The following is a 21,107-nucleotide window of genomic DNA, read 5'->3' as shown; positions in this document are numbered from 1 at the left end:
TATTTTTGTGTACATGTTTATACTAAAATCGAAACAAAAGATGCGCGATGACTATATGTACAAACGAAGTTAATGAGAAAGTTGACCTTGACAACATATGTCAAGGTCAATAAAACCATAAAACTCCCGGGAATTTAATGAGAAATCGGCCAGATTACGACGAATGCAAAGATTACGAGAATATTGTTTTATCGTGGTAACGCGTGGTTGAAGAATTGGACACGCTGATACAAATACGATTACGCAAGCTCTACCCTAATTACGACTTATCTGTTTCGATATTTTCTCTTTTTACCGAACGTCACTACGACGTTCGTTAAACGCATGACACGGATTTGAAATGAATCTATTATTATCGATGATGTCAGTGCATAAACGAAGATATAAATGTAATCGAGATGTTGCTAGACAAATCTTAAACGCAAACTTTGGATTACGTTTAAAGCAAGCTCTTTGGTTGAATCTCGAAATCTTTGGATTTACACTTGGCCTTAACACTTACAAAACACCTATCTACATATACGATAATGTTCGTTTCGTCTAAGTCGATAACATATCCTTGAGAAACGCGGGTTAAATTACTTCGTACATTTTGAAGCCTCCAATGGCAAAAGTTGAATCAGTTCTGACACGCGCAGATATTTTACGTTTTCTTATTTTCTAAGTTACATTTACGCGGCATAGATATATGCACATCTTATATACGTTGCAATATAGATTTCTTCTGCTTTTCTATTTATTGTACGAAATAAGAAAACGAGAAAATTTCATATAATAAATATACTTAATCGTTCGTATAATAAATATAAAAACTTTGCAATCCGCACGATATGTTACATGTTATGTTACAAGATATATCGTTTCGCTTAAAAATTATTTAAAAGCAAATTATTTAACGTTTCGATTAATTGAATTGCATGCAAGTGCGTTCGTGGCCGACGTAAACGCGTCCAAAGGGTTTTAGATGGTCGCCGATTGACGCGAACGAGTTTGAGGAAAAGTCTCCTTGTGGGTACACGCCCCGTAGCGAATAGTTTAATCGATGCCACGAACGGTTTTCTGCCTGATCGAGAACCGATTGCAATCACGTTCAGCCTTGCTCACGTTCAGACGAGGCTGCGTAAGGTCGGAAACCAGTCCAGTTGGATTTTTCTTCGTCCCGTAGACGCGCTGACTAGCTCACATCCGCCTCCGGAATCGCACGTGAGCGTGACTCTTAAACAACTGCACATAAACGTCCCTGACACTTTATTCACTTTCTTTCCGTTTTCGTTCCTCAAATATTTAAGAATTTTTCTAACTAAATGCGACACTAGTCGAACTACTGGTTGTTCATAGATTTCTTCTTTGATATTCGGAATAATAGAGAAATTCTTAACCAGACGTTTGGGATTTTCTATTCAGAGTGCGGCCTATTGTTAGTTCTACTTTGGGTCGCGCGTTCATCACACTTAATTCGCTTTCTTCCGTCTTGTTTCTACGAATAGAGATCTTTTTGATTAAACGTGTCACTAATTGGGCTATTCGATCCCCCGTAAATTTCTCCTTTACTCTTTCACGCATCAGAGTGATTTCTAATTACAGTTTTCTATCCAAAGCGTTGTTTTTTTCTAATTCGACGTTATTTTCCAATCACGTGTTTTTACGGAAATTCAAGGGACTCGATTGCAAAGGAATTTCGTCGTAAACGTGCTCCGTGTTCGAGTCGAAATCGCTTTGGAGGTGAATCCGCGTCGCTGATGGTCGATCGTAATGATCCTCTTGCAGAAGAGCTAGAACATGTAAAATAAAAACAAAGAATTATAAAATAAAGGAAATAGTAATATAGCGAATAGTAATAGGATGAATAGTAGATTCTGGAGAAGGAATGGCGAATAAATCTTCGTAGAAGGAAACGTATATATGCTCACCATGCAAATTGCCAGATATACGAAGACCGATCGTGGCAGCTCCATTGGCATAATTGTTCGTGAGATCGTTGTTAGTCATCGATGGAATCGCTATAGACTCTGGAGTAAACAGTGGCACCAGGCGAATTGGGGTTTCTACGATAGAATCATACATAAAATATCTATGGTTAAATAGTTTTTAATTTAAGTAGAAGCTTGTTTATCGAGTAAATTTGTTTTCTAGAAGACGAATGAAAAAAGAAGCTAAAGCTTTCGAAGTGTTTACTCGATTACTTGGTGTTACGTCGCGTAACACTCTACCGAGCCGAGACCACACACCGCGGGCAAGATGGCAACCAGATATCTTCGGATACTCACTGCGTACCCTCAATAGCCTCAAGTACCTTCCATAAATCTCATAGATTTCCTAGTAAAGGTCCTTCAAACCAAACAAACGTCTATTTCCGAAGAATTTCTAAAGACTATTGTCTACCACGGCGGGACAAGGGAAAGTTAGTTTTTCTCACGTACGCTGCAACTTTCCTCCCACTAACCACTTTCTCTCGAGGGCGGTTAAGACCCTTCGTTTAACTAATTAACAACGAAGCCTATTTCCCTCACTCTCTTAACTAACATCGGCACCAACAAATCCGATGGTCCCGTGCGCTAGACACACCCATCCTTAGCTTCCCTCCGACACAGCATCGTCTCCCAAGACAGTACTGATTTTACATCCTTCGAACGGTCAACATCCTTTAACCGGGTATACACACCCGCAGACACTCATTCATCTCGTACATACGCACCAGCGTAATTGCCTTCGTTATAAGTTGTTGGAATAAACGGTGAAATATAACTTACTCTACTGTGTCATATTCATTTAACCACCTCTGTTATCTTAACCGAAACAGGGGAACGACTACTTCGCGGCGTCGATTCACCGAATGGTAGCGAGAATTTACGCCTCTCGCTGACGCGTTTTCCTCGCGACCGCGTCTCTCCGCGAACGGTCGTAACACTTGGTTCACCCTTTAGTCTTACGGTATTTCCTTTTATAAAATTGCCCTTTTATAAAATTTGATTTTTCCGACCATCGAAGTAACAGCGTGTGTTACACCACCATGGGCGAGGAATCGAATGCAGTAGCCTTGGAGAAAAAGGGAAAACGCGTTACCGGATACCGTTTTAATTCTCCTCGAATAATCCACGCTCGAAGAGTGTTTCAAGATGGTCATCGAAGTAAAATTACGTGGACGAAATCGAGGTCAAGCACACGTAGACTTCACTCAGATATGAAAAAGTAGGATTTTTCGAAACGTATAGCACTCACGGGGAAGAGTACCGGTGACTATCGATGAGATTTTCGTTGTGCTCGAATTTTCTTGGTTCTTCGTCTTCCCTTCTTCGTAGATCGAGATTCTTGTTGCTTCCAATAGCTTCGAACGCATGTGGAGAACCATCACCACTGTTACCGAGGTCAGACCCAGTGATACGATCGACGCTATCACGATTAGGGCGATGTCCATGGAAATTGGGGCCGGTTGAACGTCTGTTCGAAGTTATTATTCCTATTAGACTGCGGATGTCTGCGTAAATTTATATTTTTCACAATGACGATTAATAAAAGACAGTGATCGCGAGCTTAGATACCAGATGAAACTCTTGAGAATTATATAATCGCAATTGTGGTTAGCATTTAATATTCAAAATTAAAATATATCCCACACTAAGGAGTGTTTGACATAAATTATTCGATATGTTCTCATACAGAATGGCGGGCTGCATCGACTAATTTAGTGAAAAATATGAGATTCCACTTAAAATCTGTATGTATATTACCTTTATGTATATTTTTAACGTAATCGATTTTAGGCGGACCGATATCTTGCAGATTGATGTTATCATCGACGTGTCTCGCAAACGAGTTTTTCATCGCGAATTTCCCTCGATCCCTGTCCAGGTTGCCCCTCCGTTCCGGTACGGAAACCCAAACGATGACAGGCTTGGCGGTGCTCGAGTTTCCGTCCTCGCGAGCTTGTGCCCTAATTTTCTTCTCATCCGTAGTCGAGACGTTGGTAGTTTCCGGGCTCGTTGTTTTACTAGGATTATCCGTCGTGGCTAGTATTTCGTGCATATCGTCAAACAATTCGTCAAATGGAACAACGATTATTATATTAATTACATAAATCTATTTGCCATCAATCTCCTCTTATTTAAAGTCAAGATATTTGCTCGACGTGCTGTGTATTTAGGATCGCGACTTTCGACTAACGGTTGCATCACGTAAATAAATATCTAACACGTCGTCTTATTTACTACTACACTGCGAAACTTTTTGGTAAATTTCGAGGTACAAAAATGCACGGAAAACACGTATACAATATTCGAAAGATATTAAAATATTTAGTAAGTAGAACGATTTCCTGACTAAATATCATCTTTAAATATTCTTATAATTAATTCTTATACAATTAACTGTATATTATTCTTACAATATTTTTATGTTTATAAAAACATGAATTTGCATAAATATTCGCAATCTATTTACTACTATACCACGAATGTTTCTGTAAACAGTAGTATACTTTTAGTTTGAATGTAATATACAGGGTGGTTGGTAACTGATGGTACAAGCGGAAAGGAGGTGATTCTACGCGAAAAAAAAAGTCTAAAATATAGAATAAAAATTTTTCGTTTGAGGCTTTGTTTTCGAGAAAATCGACTTTGAATTTTCGCTCGGTACGCGTGCACTTTATCACGTCTCGTTATAACGGATCTCACTGTAGATCGTTGTCTCGATGGAAAAATTAAAAAAAAATAAAAAAAAGGATTTTTATTCTATATTTTCGACTTGTTTTTTCGCGTAGAATCACCCCCTTTCCGCTTGTAGCACCAGTTACCAACCACCCTGTATATATATATATATATATCTGTGTATATGTGTTTTGTGCTTTCTTGCAGGTATAACATTTCCATAAACGCATAAACTGTCATTTATTACCTTCCGTGGTAGTTTCAGCCGTTTCCCAAATTCGCGAAGTTTCTCTATCAAGTTGAACGATCGTGAAATTCACGGTAATGCTGTTTTCCTCGTCCGTGTTTCGGGAATAGCTGCTGTTCTCCACGGAGACCGTGTTATCCAGATCATCGTGAATGCATCGACCTGTTTCTGGATGACATTCGCCGGTCGAATCCTTGCAGTCGCATAGAAACGCGCATCCAGGTCCCCAGCGACCGCTTGGACACGGCTCATTGCACCTGGAGGTGAAAACCGCAATTACGTATGCCACGCGAAGCAAGCGTGTGTCACGGTATGCATTATTGGAGCACTTATTAGGCTGTGTTTCAATCAACAGGTTGTACAGCGTGTTCGTGTAATTCTACGATAAACACGACGCGTAGAAACCGATAGAACTTGTTGAGTCAACCTAGTCACCATGAATCATAATCTTTTTTCTTCTTCGCTTTTTAACGTCGCTATTCTTTGAAGAATCTATTTTAGTTCTTATTAATCGCGCGATTGTTACACGAAGCGTGCAGTAACTGTAGCAACGCCAATTATCGAGAGGAATCTAACTAAGCAACGTTGTTCCTTTAACCCAGATTACATTCCACTGTCAGTCTGTGCTCTTTCTTTGATCACGTATTTCACACGGACAAATTTTTCTGTCGTTTGTTTGCTAAAAGAGTGACACAATTACCAAAAATACATTTTCGTATGGATCGAGCGAAGGGATCGACCAGGATGTACCTCCTCACGTCGAAAATTTATGCAGTTTAGTGGGCAAAAGAACGTACGGTTCTTAGATATTAAAACAAACTGAGAATCTCGTCGATCTCTATTTGAAGAAATAAAAAATCATGGGAAAGTTCCATTGTTCGAAAATTTCTGCCTCTCTATTTGGATATGACAGATTCTAGCGTAATTCACAATCAACGACTTTCGAATGCTGTCACTGTTCTAGCAAAGCGATGACGTATGTATATTTATAGATGATCTTACATTTCAGCACGTAATCCTGGCGGGCAAATACAGTGTCCATTTACGGGATTGCAAGGTACACTCTCGGTACAGTTGCATTTCTCTTTGCACTCCAAGCCCCACGTGCCCGGAGGACATACTGCGAATAAAACAGAGCGGATTTTCTCGCGGATCGTGATGTAATTATCGATTAAATTGTGAAGTTTGCGCATTTTTTCTTACATTTTCTCCCGATAGCTCCAACTAATGGTACAACGAATGAATCAACCACCTGGTCGTTACTTTTCCGTTTTCTCGAGTAACCGATACCTGGACGCGTGTACGACGTGAAAGAGAGCGGGGAGAACACGGCCGAGTATCGAATCACCGATTTCAGAATCGTAACAACGGCTAGGTGAAAATTATTTGCTGCTCGCACGCGTTCTTACGACTACGGAAGGTCGGCCTGTTTCATCGAGCGTGAAATATATCCGCCCTATTGCGGACTTTCGTAGTTTGCTCATTTCGAGTTCCGCGAAGCGACCGCTTGTCCGTGTTAACAAGAAATAGTCTTTTTTTCCACGGAAGCAAAGGAATATTTTAATATCTTTAAATTCTTTAATATCTTAATACACGATATACCAAATATGTAGATTTGAAATAACAGAGCAACAAAATAGATTCACCGGTATTGCAGTTGTCATCCTCATAGCCGGGAATACAGTGACATTGATTTGGCGAGGTGCAAATCCCCGACGGGCATTTTTCACAAACAGGCACGCATTTGATGCCTGAAGGCGATGTCTCCTCGTTATTGGATGAGATCGTTTTGTAGCCTTCACAGCATTCCTTTATAATCCTGGTCTTTGACTCAGTCTGCGAACAAAATCTTTGTTAACCATCTATAATGCTACATGACTTAAACAACGACATATTTTGTGTTTATTTTATTATTGCGCTATTATTCCATCGCTGAGTAATTCGTTTATAACAGTTATTAGCTATCCATGGTTTTTCCATTAGAATGGCGAAGCGTGAGTGATAAGAACTCTTTTTCTCGCACGCAAAGAGAAATCAGGTTATAAACAGTTCGTTAATCTTAATACTTATTAGAACATACGCGATACATCGTTATACAAATATAGTGGCATGTAGTCATCGGCCAAAGTCTTTTAATAAAGTTGAAAGCAGTACAAACTTTACGAATACGTAGTTTCTTTAATTCAGATACTTTAACTCATCGTGACATTATCGGTAACCCTTGGGAGCATCTGCTTCGGTTTTCCTAATTACTACTGCAGATAAACATGCGATTTATTCAAATGGAGTAATAGAATAGTAGATTCAATAAACGTCTAGCTCCGAATGATATTGTAGTTGGAAAAACGATAAAAGAACGAAAACCAGGCCGCCTAAGCCATCGAACGAAGCTGTTCTGGCAACGTGGCTACTGGATCTTTGGAAAAGATCCCATTTTTCCCAGCCAGTCCCTGAAACGAGATCCCAATCGTCGATAAGGAAAGCAGAGCAATTGCAGAACAAAGGCAAGAGGAAAATGTTGGACGCGTGCAAGCGTGTATAGGTTTCGTTCGTAATACATTGTAAGTGGATACGCGCGAGAAAACCAAAGTCCACGTCTGTAAATTACACGCTTCTCTTTCTCTTTACCTTTCCTTCTTACTTTGCCATACCGACGAATGAAAGTAATAGCTCCGAGCATGAAACTAATTTCCACGAATACTTCATTTGGAGACTTCATTACGCGGTGAGGAATGATCGGTCTATTTTTGTTAAATTTCTGACTTCTGAAATAATTGAAGGGACTAACCTGGTAGCATGGTATATCTTCTATATAGATTTTCCGATTGGTTTCAAATTTGACCAATCTACTCACGATAGTCGTGTCACATTGCAGTGTTAATGTGTCAGAATGTTTAATTTAACGTATACAATTAATTTATTTATTTTTATTAATTTAACGTATAAAAGTTTTCTATGGTAAATGTATGCAAATACTTTCGCGAGCCAATCTCTAGATATAATTACAGAGACACATAGTTTGTCTAAGAAAGATGGAAATGTATCAAACCTTAGTTATATTTTTCAATTAACAATTATTTAATTTAATCATGGAACTAGAGAAAGTCAAACATGGTTTAAGATCGTTTTTGTTACATGTCCGTCAATTTTAATAGCCAAATTTCCTTTCTTCGTTAAGTGCTCACGATTTATATACGACTGGTCAGACTGGTGGATCGACCAGTTTCAAATGTCAGTGTATTTTTTAATCGGGATGTTCATTTGCAAACGAAGAAAACATCGCTTCTTGTCCAAGCTCCGATGAAGCAACGAAGCGGTAGATTGCTCGTTTGATATTTTTGCATGTCAGACGTTATCGTTCGAAGTCAATTTATGCTTATTACATTTCTTCCGGGAGGGAATTCACGCGATTCGCATTCAATGAAACCATCGATGGTTTTGCAGATCGTTGTGAAAGATAAAGTCGTTTAATGTCCATAAATGACGCCATCGATTCGATACAATGTTGTAATTAGTATCTGTTTGTTCAAACTCGAGATTCGTTACGCAAAAGAACGTTTTACAGCTTCTTAACATCGGTTATTGCGCGTTAATAAGTTGAGGAAAACTCGATAATGTTTACCGTTCATGTTGCATCGAATCTACATATTTTATGAAATATCGTTTCCTAATATGTTTCGAAACATGTCATTTCTTGTTACGTTAACCACAACGTATAAAGATTGCAAATTTTAGGATAGTTTTACTATTACGAAGCGTAGCGTATGGATTTAAAAAATATACAAAATTTTTAAATCGTATAATATTCATCGAATGAAACGAGTCCCTGTTTAAGTTTCATTTCTTTTAGTCGTATTAATAAAAACCTGAATCTGCATAATCGTCCGTAACCTGATTATTATAGCATTCTGCACATCCGAAACGAGTTTCGTTTCGACGAGACTAGATAGAGTCGGAAAGATTGGATTAAGTATTAGTCGTAAGAAGTGACCAGAAGTCATCCTCGATCGAATAATAAATAACTAATGATAGCGCCAGAAAGATATACTGGACGTTAATGAAGTCACGCTATTACGGTAAAATGTGTAATTTGAAATTCTACCAGGAAACAGCTCTTAATGTGTCAATTAACGACGTCATTTTACGATTCCGATGAGTCTTTCGACATCGATCAAAGTTCGTTACACGTAAATACTCCGTCCAGACCGTGGCTCGGCGTTTTAACGTTCGGAATAGATTTAATCCGGCAATTCCACGAATCGATAAATAATCAGTCGGTTTTCATAGACTGACATAGATCATTCGTACGAGTCGATCTCATGCATAAAGTCAATGCACGTAATCCTCGTTGCGCGATTTCCGTCTTTCTTGAAAGTTTTACGTACTTACTAAGATATCGCGTGTTTCGTTCCTTCTAATTCGTGTCTTTTCACGAAGCTAGTTGCAAAAACCATAAACAGGCGTTCTAGGCCTCTTAAGTTTCTCTGTACAGAGATTTATAAAAGTATTTGATTCGATGCTTGCATTAAACTTGGATCTGAAGTCTATAATTATATATAATTACTTAAATAAATATATTTACTTGCCTTATTTTTCTGTCATTTGATAGCTATCAATTAATGGCTCCAAAAGTATTTATACGTTAGCTATAGAATGATTTTACGAATACGCGTATCATATATTGTGGAACTAAAGTTTTTGACGCGACTTATTTCATTCTCTGCATTTAAAGTCTCTAAATCGCATATTTTAGAAACTGAATGTGAAATATTTAGTCGACAGAATACTTTTGTCACTGACTGTATTTCCTTTAATATCACTTAAAGTATATCCTGCGCACATAATTCAAATCCTGAGAAATTCTATTAACGTTTTACTGTATTCCATTATGTAAGACATATATTATTAAATTATACCGTGTGGATTAGTTAATTGAGGGTTTTGGGTATGTTCTCTTCTTTACAGCGGACAACCCGCAGAAAACGTTTTGCTTAATTGTGTTGCGCAACAAGTTGACAGGTTCGATCGATGGAAAGAATTAATTACGACAAGATAGGATTAGCGTGATTAATAATCACGACACGGTAATTGTGACAATATTTACGATGTGGTAGTTGTAACAGAAAGTAGCACGGATGGATCTGTTTACGTAACACCTGCCTCTTCTTCTTTATAATCCTACCAAATAATTGCTTTCGACTATTTTCTACGATCTTACATGTTTTCCATTGTCATTGTTACGTTAAACATTCCGAATTTTTGTTATCGGCATTTTGTAAATCGGATAATGCATTTAATATGACGATGAACGCACAGGTGGTTTAATTAAACTCTAGATATTTTCACTGGTATTCAAGTTGAGCGAATTGTCTGGCTGTGAAATAATCGACGATAATTGATATAAATAAATGAAATAATTGCTATATATACCCGATTGTTTACATATCTCGTTTAATAATATAGAAAATATATTTTTCTCTTTCCTTCTATAACAAATCATACTTTTGTCTTTCACTATATGATATGTCGTAGTTAGAAAAGTGAATTTTCCAACTACGATAGACGTGATTCTAATTCGATGCCTAGCAATTGTAGACGCACCGTAAGAAGTAGATTTAAATTCCAACTAACAAACGTTCCATGTAATGGTTTAAAAATTGTGTAATTAACGGGATCGTTGTTTTTCTTTTTCTTGCTTTGCTGTTCGTCAAAAAACATCGAACGACCTCGAGATGTCGAACGTGAGCTCCGTGTCCGTTTTCTTTACACCAATCCTATCTCGCGTTTCTCCCCTTCCTTTTGAACCTCGTTTTCACATCCGATCCTTTATATCGCTCCATTTTTCTAGGACATCCTAGTCACTTTCGAAAAATGCTACTGAAGTTTCTTGTTATATATTTACACGTCACTCGTATCATAGTACACCGTTTACGAACGTCCAGATCTACTTTGAAACGCGTTCAAGGCCTACCCGCATTGTCTTACCAATGCTTCCCATTACTACTATCTCCGAGGTTACCTAACTGCTATCATTCTGATTAATATCCGCGTGTTTCAATGCTAAACTCGGCGCTCTTTCTCCTTGCTTTATTTCTTCCTATCGTTATTGTTAAATATTATTATTAACTTGATACGTGTCAAATATTTCTTCCGCAATAAAATTTTAATCATCGTATATTCAATCAAATGAATTTGATCAATTGCACTTGATACGATCGAATATACTTTCACAAGATTTTTAATTTCTCTCGTTATCTTAGATTTACAAGGATTATCAAATCTAGAAACGAACAATTTTTGAAATGAATTACTCGCAGCTGAAATACTTACAGAATGAAATACTCACAGCTGTCTCGCTTACAACCTCTTTTAACATATGTATTTAATAGCTTCTTCCTAAACAGATTTCCAAAAATACGCCTACCACGTATTTATATATACTGCTTGATCGGATTACATTTCATCGCATTTATTTAGCAAAATGTGAACGAGCCTACGACTCGACCTAATAATTCTACGAGCCGCTGTATCTTTCTCTACGCTTCTGTTATGCAACCGTTCGTGTAGTACGGAGTAAAACGCTGCTCGATGTTCCTACGTAATAAATATTAAACGCTACTCTAACCGTGAGAGACTTGGGTAACGTGCTATATATACCGAACGTTCGATGCTTCATCCTTTTCTCATGGGGATACGCTCTCATTGTTGGCATCGCACCGCGACTGCGTGTCTCTCGTCTACGCTACTATACACGTTTCGCGTTTCTGTGGACGTTCTATAAAAATGATATCTTTTCTTCCGTTTTCGATACAAGTTCCATAAAGTCGTTATTTGTCCGTAGTTTCTACGGAACTTCTACGAACTGTCATTTTTTCTTGGTTTTGTATCGGTTTCAGAACGACGCCGTAGTCGATTTTCATTTTGATTTGACAAGAATATTCTTAAGCGTTTCGACCCTTCTCCTCTGTCATTTTACTTAAAACAACTCAACTACGAAGATTTCTCCGGAGCTGCGTTTAGATTCGAATTGAGTAACATCAACGACAAATATAGAACAACGATTTGGAAGAGTGGGTTGGATATCAAGGCGTCGCAGCGATCTGTTTATCGGACAAAAAAGTTGAACAACTACGTACACCTACGCATGAAATCCGCCGTACGAAAGTGTTCTCGTGGGCGCGTGTTCTTCACGATTTTCCATTCCAGAGCAGCTGTTCTTGAGTTTAATGCGCTTGGTCGATTGCGAAACCGAGGAATTTAGACGAGGCCCCTTTTCTCTTCCGGAAATTTGTTATCTCGATCATCGGCTAACTGCGTGTACACGCACGAGCTGAGCTCGAAACAGTTGCTCGGTTCTCGATCGATCGAGAAGTTACCCCTTATTCGTGTCTTTCGATTCTCTTTGGAGAAAGTTTCGGACGTAAGTTAGAAGGGTACCGTGTGTCCAAGTTTATTCGACATCGATAGGAAACAATCGGAACACCGACGTTTCCTTGCGAAAGAGTTACGCTGTCGGATCATTTTGTTGTAGGTACTGTTGGTAGAAGAGATATTGTGAGATCGTACAATTGGTCATGGTCGAAAAAATAATTTCACTTCGATAGATTTGTAGCGATAGCACACTGATATAACAAATTAAAGACGAATTAATAATTAGCAATAAATAAATCGATGAAACGAATTATGTATTGAGAAACTTGACAATAGTATACGTCTTCTCTTTTGACAATCATATTGATGTACCGCCCTATTTTAAATACGATTTCTTTTGCTCTTGTCTTTACAAGTAAAAAGGCTTATAACGTTTCGAGAAAAATTTTCTTTAGCATAAAATTGAAACAAAAATTCCTTCATGTTTTCCTTAAACTGAAGAATCTTTTTAACAAAAAAGAAAAGAAAAAGAGCACTGGATCGAGAAGAAAATGGCAAGAAGAATGCAGCAGAGTTCATTTATGTTCTCAGAGTGTCTCTTTCAGCAAATATACATCTCCGATTGATGCAGAGAAACAGAGAAGTGCTTTTTTTCTATGGTTCGACCACATTTGCATTAACCACCGCGCTCACTTTCTTCCGGCAGCAGTTGCTCCACATGTGGACGCAAATTGTTGCGTAAGATCGTGTAACGGGTTTCGATCGAGGATATTAGCTGGCTACCGAAATCATTGTCGGAATCTTGATCCATTGAGAGATAAGTAGGAAACACCGCGTGGATCACAGTTTAATTGATTAATCGTGGCTCGATGGTAATTAGTTTGCTGGTATATGGTAATTATCGACCGGAGTATGGCGAGTATGGTATAAAATGGCCAGGAATGGCACTTCATCCGCAAGAAATTGTACGAGTAATCACGACCGGTGTCTTTTTGTTCGGATCCCAACGTGGACACGTGTCGCGTGTTGCAAAATCCATCGAATCGTTCCACTTAACGTAACGCTGATATACTTTCTACTCAATTCCTTTAATAATGTTAAATCCATCGCTCAGAAGCCATAATGATCAATGTGAATTGAAAAGGATAAAATAATGATAACTAGAATGCGGATATTTATGTAAATTCATATTTTTATAAATGCAAGTAAAAGGGTAAGACATAAATTGTTTCACTCTCTAAGTCAATTTTAGTGATTCGTACAAATACATCGGTACCTATGGCAAGATTGAATAGCGAGACCCGAGGATAAAAAGATGCAGTTGATAATTTATCTTCCAAGACTCGTACACTGCCATAAAATGTTATTTAATTAAGAAAGGCGAAAAGAGATTTAAGGAAGCAAAGGAAACAATTTAAATAAACGAGAGAAGGAAGGAAGGAATAAACTGCACGGTAGAACACGAGGTGTGAATGTAAAATAGCGCGAAGACATAACACGATGTTAATTACGCCAGAAAAATACCTGATTCTTCAACAATCGCTACGTCCCAGAGAGAAATAAGGAAAGCGATATCATTTTCACAAGATCGAAGTTAGATATCACTAATTTTAGAAACTTTTTACTTTAACGATAATTAACGTCTTGCATTGTAAGAGATAAGCGTGAAACTGTTTGATTGGTTGTGCAACTGCGCGTTCTTTCTTGTAACTCTTCGCGTATAAAAATCCTACGATGTATTTTAATAAATCGCACGCAACACTACACGTTCGTTAACGATTTCTAATTTCCACGTTAGCTCGTCGGTGTACGTTTCAATCGTTAAACAGGAAACGGTTAAACGACTTGGTTAAATGAACGCTATTTCTACGTAACGACGCTCGAAACAATATATTTCACGTTCTAAGCGCTACTTGGAAAAACGAACGTCGGTGAACGTTTCTTAGAGAACACCTTACAGGAAATCTTCGTCGTGCTTTGGTCAATCGTGTGAAGACGCATCGGAAGAACGTTCCTTGCATTTCGCTGTGATTCGTTATTGCGCCAATATGTAAATTCTTTCTTATTTTCGTCTGCAATGGCAAGTTCCTCTTTTCACGCAACTCGAACGACACATCTTTCGATTTTTGTGCTCACAATGCCATCACGAGACACTCGCTTTCCCTGTAATTAACTCGCACGGTCTTATCCACCGTGAGAGCAAGAGAGGAATCGAAACGAGAGAGGCGAAAGACTTGCCACTGTGCTTTTATTGCTCCGTGTAACGGGCAACGTTACATACTCATTGGTGGATTTATTGCAAATTTCTCGGGTCATTCTGGTCTTTCCTCTCCTCGTTCTCGAATGGAGGAGGAATGCTTTTTCGTAAGAGTTTCCGGTGAGATACGAGCTGACGAAACTTGCAATCTCTTTGCTAAAAAGGTGCTACTGATATTAGCAGACTACGGATGTTTCTCATTAAGTGGCACGCGCTTAATTAAAATCTTTTATAAAATTAGCAATTTTATCGTAGTTAATTATTTTCTATCTAACTCAAGTACTCGAAATCATTTTATGGTGTTAAACGGGCGAATAAATCAATAAACGTACAATAAAACACTCTAAGTCTGACAAGTTAGAAGAAGTACAGCGGTTATCGAGAAATCCGAACGAAACAAAAATTAAGGAAAAAAATCTGCTTACCTTCACGCGGTATCGTTGCCTCATCTCTGTTCGTGTCTTCGGACATCTGGGTGGAATCTGCAGACACCAAGTGAACGTGTTCACGACAACCGGTTCCGTGTACGTTTCCATCGAAGTGATCGTATAGCTGCAATGTTTGATCAATTAAGTATCCGTCTATCGCGTGATTTCCTTATCGGGAGAACACTGGTAGCGTGTCACGGGACCGAGTGACCGCGTGTTAAATTACGAACTCTGGGTTACTGTCAAGGCTCGTCTACGAAGGTGCTTAACCTCCGCATTCAGAATATTTCGTTTATCGAATATTTCGATTATTATATATCAGAGAATTAGAAAATACTTACTTTTCCATCCTCGAACACACGTTGTCCGCTGAGAATACCCTCGAAGAAGATACAATCAGGAACAGGACCAACTGCCAGACCCTGGAACCGCTCATTTCAACTGCTAACAAATTCCCCTCCACTACAATTCTCAGCCGTTATTCTTTCGCTAAATGTTGCTCGATTTTGCATTACATTTCATTGCATATTCTTGGCGTATAAAATCAATTGTTTTCAATAAAAATTTGATTCAATAGAAAATAAAATTTTGTTGTAACAAAAATCTAGATCTTGAATATATATCTTTATAATTATAAGCAAATCACGAATGGCCTTCGAATGTAATCAAAGTATTAGCAAAAGTAAAATACAACGAGTATGCACTAACCGTGATAAAACGTTCAATGTATGTAACTCGGAACGCAAAGAGTTAACATTCCAAATTTTGGCAGTTTACCGTACTCACTTTTGTCGAAGATTGTCTGCAGTGAAAGCCTGGATACCAAGGTGAACGTTCAATTAGCCATTTCAGAAAGATTCGTCGGTATATGATGTGGCTGGACGTCGGCGTAAATCGAACGAACATAGCGTATTCATCGTCTTGCGTGTCATTCCTTCGCCGGAAATGGATCGACGTATCGAGTGGTGTAAATGGCTGGTCTTTAAACGCAAAAGTGTCTCGTTACTATCGGTAACAAGAGACGTTACGTGCGTCGATGTCTCTGACGATCTGAGAAAACCGTTTTGCGACACTCCTTGCGCTTGTTTGCAATTTCTATCGATCCAATTACATATATCCATCGAGACGCTCAATGAGTGTCCATAAATAATTCCCAATTATGGTTTCCATTTTGTGCAAAATGCAAATTATACAAGGAGTTGCGAAAAACGTGTAAAATATTTTAAGAATTAATTCAGCATTCATAAATAACGAAAAAAGGTCACCGGATTCAAGTTCTTGTCATTGGACATCCTATATTTTTGCGTAATAAATTGGTTTCTTATATAGAGAGATCGAGAATGGGAAATGGAAGATTGGCTAGTGGAAAGAAACAGACGGCGTGGCGCGGCGTTGCGTTCAGACGTTGCTAGCGGAAATTGCGTCGCCCATATTTGACGTAAGAGGGACGAACGATCTCTTTCAAAGGACGTTCTTCTCGACAGGAAATGTTAAGTTGCTCCAATTGGCCGATTTACTGGGCGGTAATCAACCGAGTAACGTATTCGATAAACATATGCCTCTACGTAAATAATGAGACTCTGACGAAATATTTAAGCCATTTAGGGTCAAACGAAATAACGCGTAAAAGTTTCACAAACACTGATAGGAAATTTAAATAACTAACATATCGTGTACACGGTATAACATCCGCAGAAAACAAGAAACAACGGAATTAATTTTACTCAATTACACTTTCGACGTCGAGGACTGGTAATGAAAAATAGATTCAGATTTCATTCATAGACTCGTCCACACTAGGGTTAGTATCGGTACAACGTCAATGGAATATAAAGACTTAATTTTGCTTAATTAATTATAGTTTTAAAGACAAGAATTTGGCAATAAAGAGTAGATTTAAAATTCGTTCACAGAATCTTCCATACCAAGGCTAATATTCTCGCAAATTGTACGTATGTTTTCTGTTACGAGCACACCGTGAAATCAATAATGGTGGCCATAGACCGCAACAAGCGACGAGCTTACACTTTCGACCGCGTCTAATGTCACCGACTGACGCTCTATCGTTCTTGGTTGGGTGGCTTCGAAACGTGGCGGTCGCCACATGTGGTTTATAATTCAATCTCTTGTCATTTTTTCCACGCTCGAGTGCTGGAACATCAGATAGGAAGATCGCAGGAGAAATATTTTCGATGCTAGTTCTGCTGTCATCGCCGTGAAAAATTCCTCGCTGATACTTTGCCCAACGCCGCTCTTGATGTATCATCGCGTCGAAAGAGAAGGCGATTGCATCGCTGAATGAATCAAGTAGGCTTACAATTCAGCCGAAAACGAGATATCATCTCGCTTGTAAAGAATTTACCTAGATTTCAGATCAGTGTGGAGGATTACCGTGAAAGATCTTAATTATCCGATGATTATCTCCGTTACATTCTCAACCTTGGCTTTAAAGAAGAAACTCAAACTACTCAAAGCCAATTAGTCCGTTTCGTCCAAATGGAAATGAGATCTCGCACGGTGAAATCTTACGATTTTGTTCGTTTACGAAGATGTCATAATCGACCAAATTCTATTTTTAACTCACCACCACCGATATCTTTTTGAACTCTCTCTTTCTGCTTGCTAATATATATTTTACCAAATATATAGTACGTTTGCAGTAAATATCTTATAACAATGGTATATATTTTCAGATTAGTTTCAAATTTTATTAATACAATTATGGCAGTCGCGTTTTTCTATAGAGCTAATGATATTTCAAAATATTTTATATAACACACGTACTATATGCATAAGTTTTGTGCCAGAAAGGAAACGTCATTTCATATGCATCAATCTTACGCATATTGCAATCGCCATCAACAACCGCACGATTAACTTCAACGACTTTCCATTTCTCCGTCTCGTCGTCAATAAAAATCATAGAAAGTGGATCGTCGTTACAACAGAGAACACGGGTACAACGCGGTTCGTTGTACCGTGGAATGTAAATTCCAAAGCGGTTGTCCTTATCCCGCTGCATACGCGGCAAATTGCCCCAACGACGTGGAATAACTTTATTCCGATGTTTCGTTTGGATTCGTCGCGAAGGTACAGAGGCACGCGTTACGTGATCGACGATTTCGTTGGCGAAACGTATCGAAGGCGTGGCGAATCACTGCCCGAAACAGTCGTGCAAACTAAACTCTGTGCTCCCAAATCAATTCGTTTTCTTCGTGCGGAATAATTTCATGTTGCGATCGAAAGAGAGAATGCGTCACACGATCCACGACAACCGCTGCACGGTGCGATTTTATGGTGTTACGTCTGTGGATTCGAGTTGTAAAACGCCGTTTTTATAAAGGTCAGATTCGCCCACCTAGACGTATATTTTGTCGTTAGTAGAGGCGATACGGTGAGATTGTAAAATTGGTCAGTGATTGAAATTTACGCTTTCCAACGACCATAATTAATATTAGATTAATATTAGAGATATATCGAGGGTCTTGTACAGAGTAGGATATAAATTCGTAAAGTTCATTACAAAAATCAGTGCATTTTTTAAGATTACGCTATTGACGCATCTGCTTGATGGAAATCGTTCTCACGGCTTTCCGTATACGGTCGATGGGAAAACAACGATTCCTCGCTCTACACCATGCACAGTCGCGTTAATTTTCATCAAAGAATTCACAATTATGCCGCCTTGGGAGTTCTCCCTTCTTCACGCTCCAGTACGTAATTTCGAACGAGATCCAAAGAATTCCAAAGAGGTCTTACACAATCTAACATCACACGGTTTCCCATGGGAAATCCCACCCCATCAGCAGGGCACAGGACACGCGAACATCCATTGAATCAATCGCACGTGGGACTCGACAGTGTGACGAAAAATCGGTTAATGATGTAATCGTTGCTCGTCTTTCATCGTGCAGGAGTTTTTATCAAGCGCTCACCGGCGTTAATTAAAATCTCACACAGTCGAGGCGGTGCTAGAGCGAACGAATTAATTGGAAAAGCTCTCACAAGTTTTCAGGTTGAGTCGAGAAACTTGCTTTCCATCTAATAGTTTCCGCCATGAATCTACATCCGTGGAACGAGAATCAAACGTTAACGCGATTTATCAAGCACAAAGGAACGATTCCACGAAGGCACTTCAATTCGGAACTCCAATCAACAACAAACTACACGGGCAACTATATATTGTTAATCAAAAGTTTAGTATCGGTAAATGTTCCATAGAAACTAAAAATTTAAGAAAAGCCAGAATACATAGAATATCCAAGGTAAGCCTTTTATACCTAAATATTTAAACCAATGTTTACTATATTTATATCTTCTTGCAATATCTAACGGGTAAAATGTATCTCTACTTATACAGTGTTCGTAAAACTATGAATTTGCATAAACATCCGGAGTTTAATTCGTACTAAAAGCACCCCACCGATGAAGCATTGATACAAAACTCGTCGTAAAATTCGACATAGCTCCGGTGGAAAGAGCGATTCTAAATTTTTGATACGTGAAAAACATACGTAAAGACAGTCTGATCCTTTGTCACATCACAACTCGTGCACTATCTTCCTTGTCGTATGATAAACTGATTAAGAATCGAAATGTAGCGTGCAGTGTAAGAACGAGGAAGGACGCACCAGGTTGAATCCTGGAGACTTTGTAAAGAGGTCGAAGGCGTTGGGAGACGTCAGTGGCTCTTTCACAGACCGATTCACAACTGGCTACGTAACGAGCAATTGGCGTCGCTGGCACTCGGAATGTACTTGTGGCACAATGAACTCCGACCCTAGCGACCGACAACGACAACTATACAACCGGTCAGAAGGTGGGGTCAGAAGATCCCAGAGGGGGCGGTGTTCGTGTTCTGGATCCTTTTTCCTCGTGGAAGACAGAGAACGAGCGATGGCCGGCCACTCGAGTCTTTGAAGCACCGAGGATATCCTGTCCGGAGACATTGACACTGTCCCGGGAAACTTTCATCGAAGCGTAACGAAGTTCACGACCTACGTTCGTGTCTCTGCTATTAGCGTTCCCTTCGAAAGGGTGTCGACGTTTAACGAAAAGAATGAAGGAGGATTCGCTGGATGGAGGTACACCATCGTTCATAAGTATCTGAATACTGCGGTTGAATCGAAGCAAGAATATCAGGATTTGACCAAAGTGCGTAAATCAACGACGAGTTAATAATTAGTAAATCACGACTTTAAATTGTCTGCTAAGGGACATAGAAATAACGTATTACGAGATGTCCGGTCACTTTTGAACAATACTATAATTCTATGTGAGAGGTTCGTTTGCACAAAGGTCTGGATTTAACGAGGCATTTTTCGTGTCGAAGATAACGACTGTCATTACGGAGAAGGTTGCGTGAGTAAGACCACGAAAACTTTCTGATTGCTTGTCAAGAGCGCGTGAGATATTTGGTCAAAGAAATGAGATAGTTTTTGCGTGAAATATCATTATTATTATTACATATTACATATTATTATACATTTTGTAAATAATACTGTGTTACCATATATGATAAGCCAGTTTTTAAAATTATAGAATTTAAGTCTTAAAAAGTAGACCAAGATCTAAATAAACTATGGTAAGATACTTTGGACACGAACTTTGTCGAAAGTCATCGAAGAATTCGTAAAGTGTCTCGGCGATCTAGCAATTGACGACACTGGCCAGAAGGCCTGCGATTAATACGCGAGCAATTGGAGCTCTCAATATCAGAAAGAGAATTTAAGATCTCGACTGCATTGTTTTCGATCATTCGCCTGCCACGATTATACGGAACTATTTCTAAGTTAGCCGCATTTCTTGAATTCGCGAAATTCTCGCTCGTTCGTAGCAGGGGCCGACGGCAGATTGCAAGTTTTAGTGAAATTCTCGTAAATGAAACGGAGGATGGGTTCTTGGACTGGTTCGATGCGACTAGAACTAAGCAGACCCCGCGTAATGAGATGATTGGAAGAGCAATTCATCGCGCTCCCTTTTACTCTCCCGACACACAGTGGAGTCAGACTTCGTTAGCTCGAACATTGGCCGTTTAATTTCGCGACGGACAACATCCGATGAAATGGAATAATTAACAGTCGTTAAGGAAAAATCGGGTTGCAGTACCAGTACTAGAATTTAATCGAAATGCAGGAACTAGCGATAAAATAATAATTAAA

General features: G+C 38.9%; 1 protein-coding gene across 4 annotated transcripts; it reads right to left on the bottom strand.

Annotated features, from left to right (window-relative positions):
• Positions 1-1,162: 1,162 nt before the first annotated feature.
• LOC117240227 lies at positions 1,163-19,734 on the bottom strand. 4 transcript variants are annotated; one of them, XM_033506192.1, is made up of 11 exons: positions 19,578-19,734; positions 15,733-15,926; positions 15,288-15,390; positions 14,944-15,070; positions 6,537-6,726; positions 5,893-6,010; positions 4,891-5,147; positions 3,729-4,007; positions 3,220-3,438; positions 1,911-2,045; positions 1,163-1,772 (listed from the first exon to the last, which is right to left on the bottom strand). In XM_033506192.1, exons 3-11 carry the CDS (start codon positions 15,380-15,382, stop codon positions 1,633-1,635), a joined length of 1,560 nt encoding a protein of 519 aa, XP_033362083.1. In that variant the 5' UTR covers positions 15,383-15,390; positions 15,733-15,926; positions 19,578-19,734; the 3' UTR covers positions 1,163-1,632. The 4 variants fall into 4 exon arrangements, with proteins under 4 accessions (XP_033362083.1, XP_033362084.1, XP_033362085.1 ...); XM_033506193.1 differs by having other exon boundaries at positions 15,288-15,387; XM_033506194.1 differs by having other exon boundaries at positions 15,733-15,761; positions 19,578-19,717.
• Positions 19,735-21,107: the final 1,373 nt, after the last annotated feature.

Source organism: Bombus vosnesenskii, unplaced genomic scaffold (genome assembly GCF_011952255.1).
Source record: "Bombus vosnesenskii isolate JDL3184/JDL3185 unplaced genomic scaffold, Bvos_JDL3184-5_v1.1 scf7180000014579, whole genome shotgun sequence".
Taxonomy (NCBI): Eukaryota; Metazoa; Arthropoda; class Insecta; order Hymenoptera; family Apidae; genus Bombus; species Bombus vosnesenskii.
The sequence above is the reverse complement of the archived record's forward strand: the minus strand, read 5'-3'. Positions and strand labels throughout refer to the sequence as shown.

What these genes read in the sequence shown, in the direction of transcription:
- LOC117240227 (XM_033506192.1), bottom strand. Translation starts at nt 15,382, where the DNA reads ATGAGCGGTTCCAGGGTCTGGCAGTTGGTCCTGTTCCTGATTGTATCT. An exon ending in GTGTGTTCGAGGATGGAAAA is followed by an intron (nt 15,071 to 15,287) that starts GTAAGTATTTTC and finishes CAAACATTGCAG; the next exon opens with CTATACGATCACTTCGATGG. An exon ending in TATATCTGGCAATTTGCATG is followed by an intron (nt 1,773 to 1,910) that starts GTGAGCATATAT and finishes TACATGTTCTAG; the next exon opens with CTCTTCTGCAAGAGGATCAT.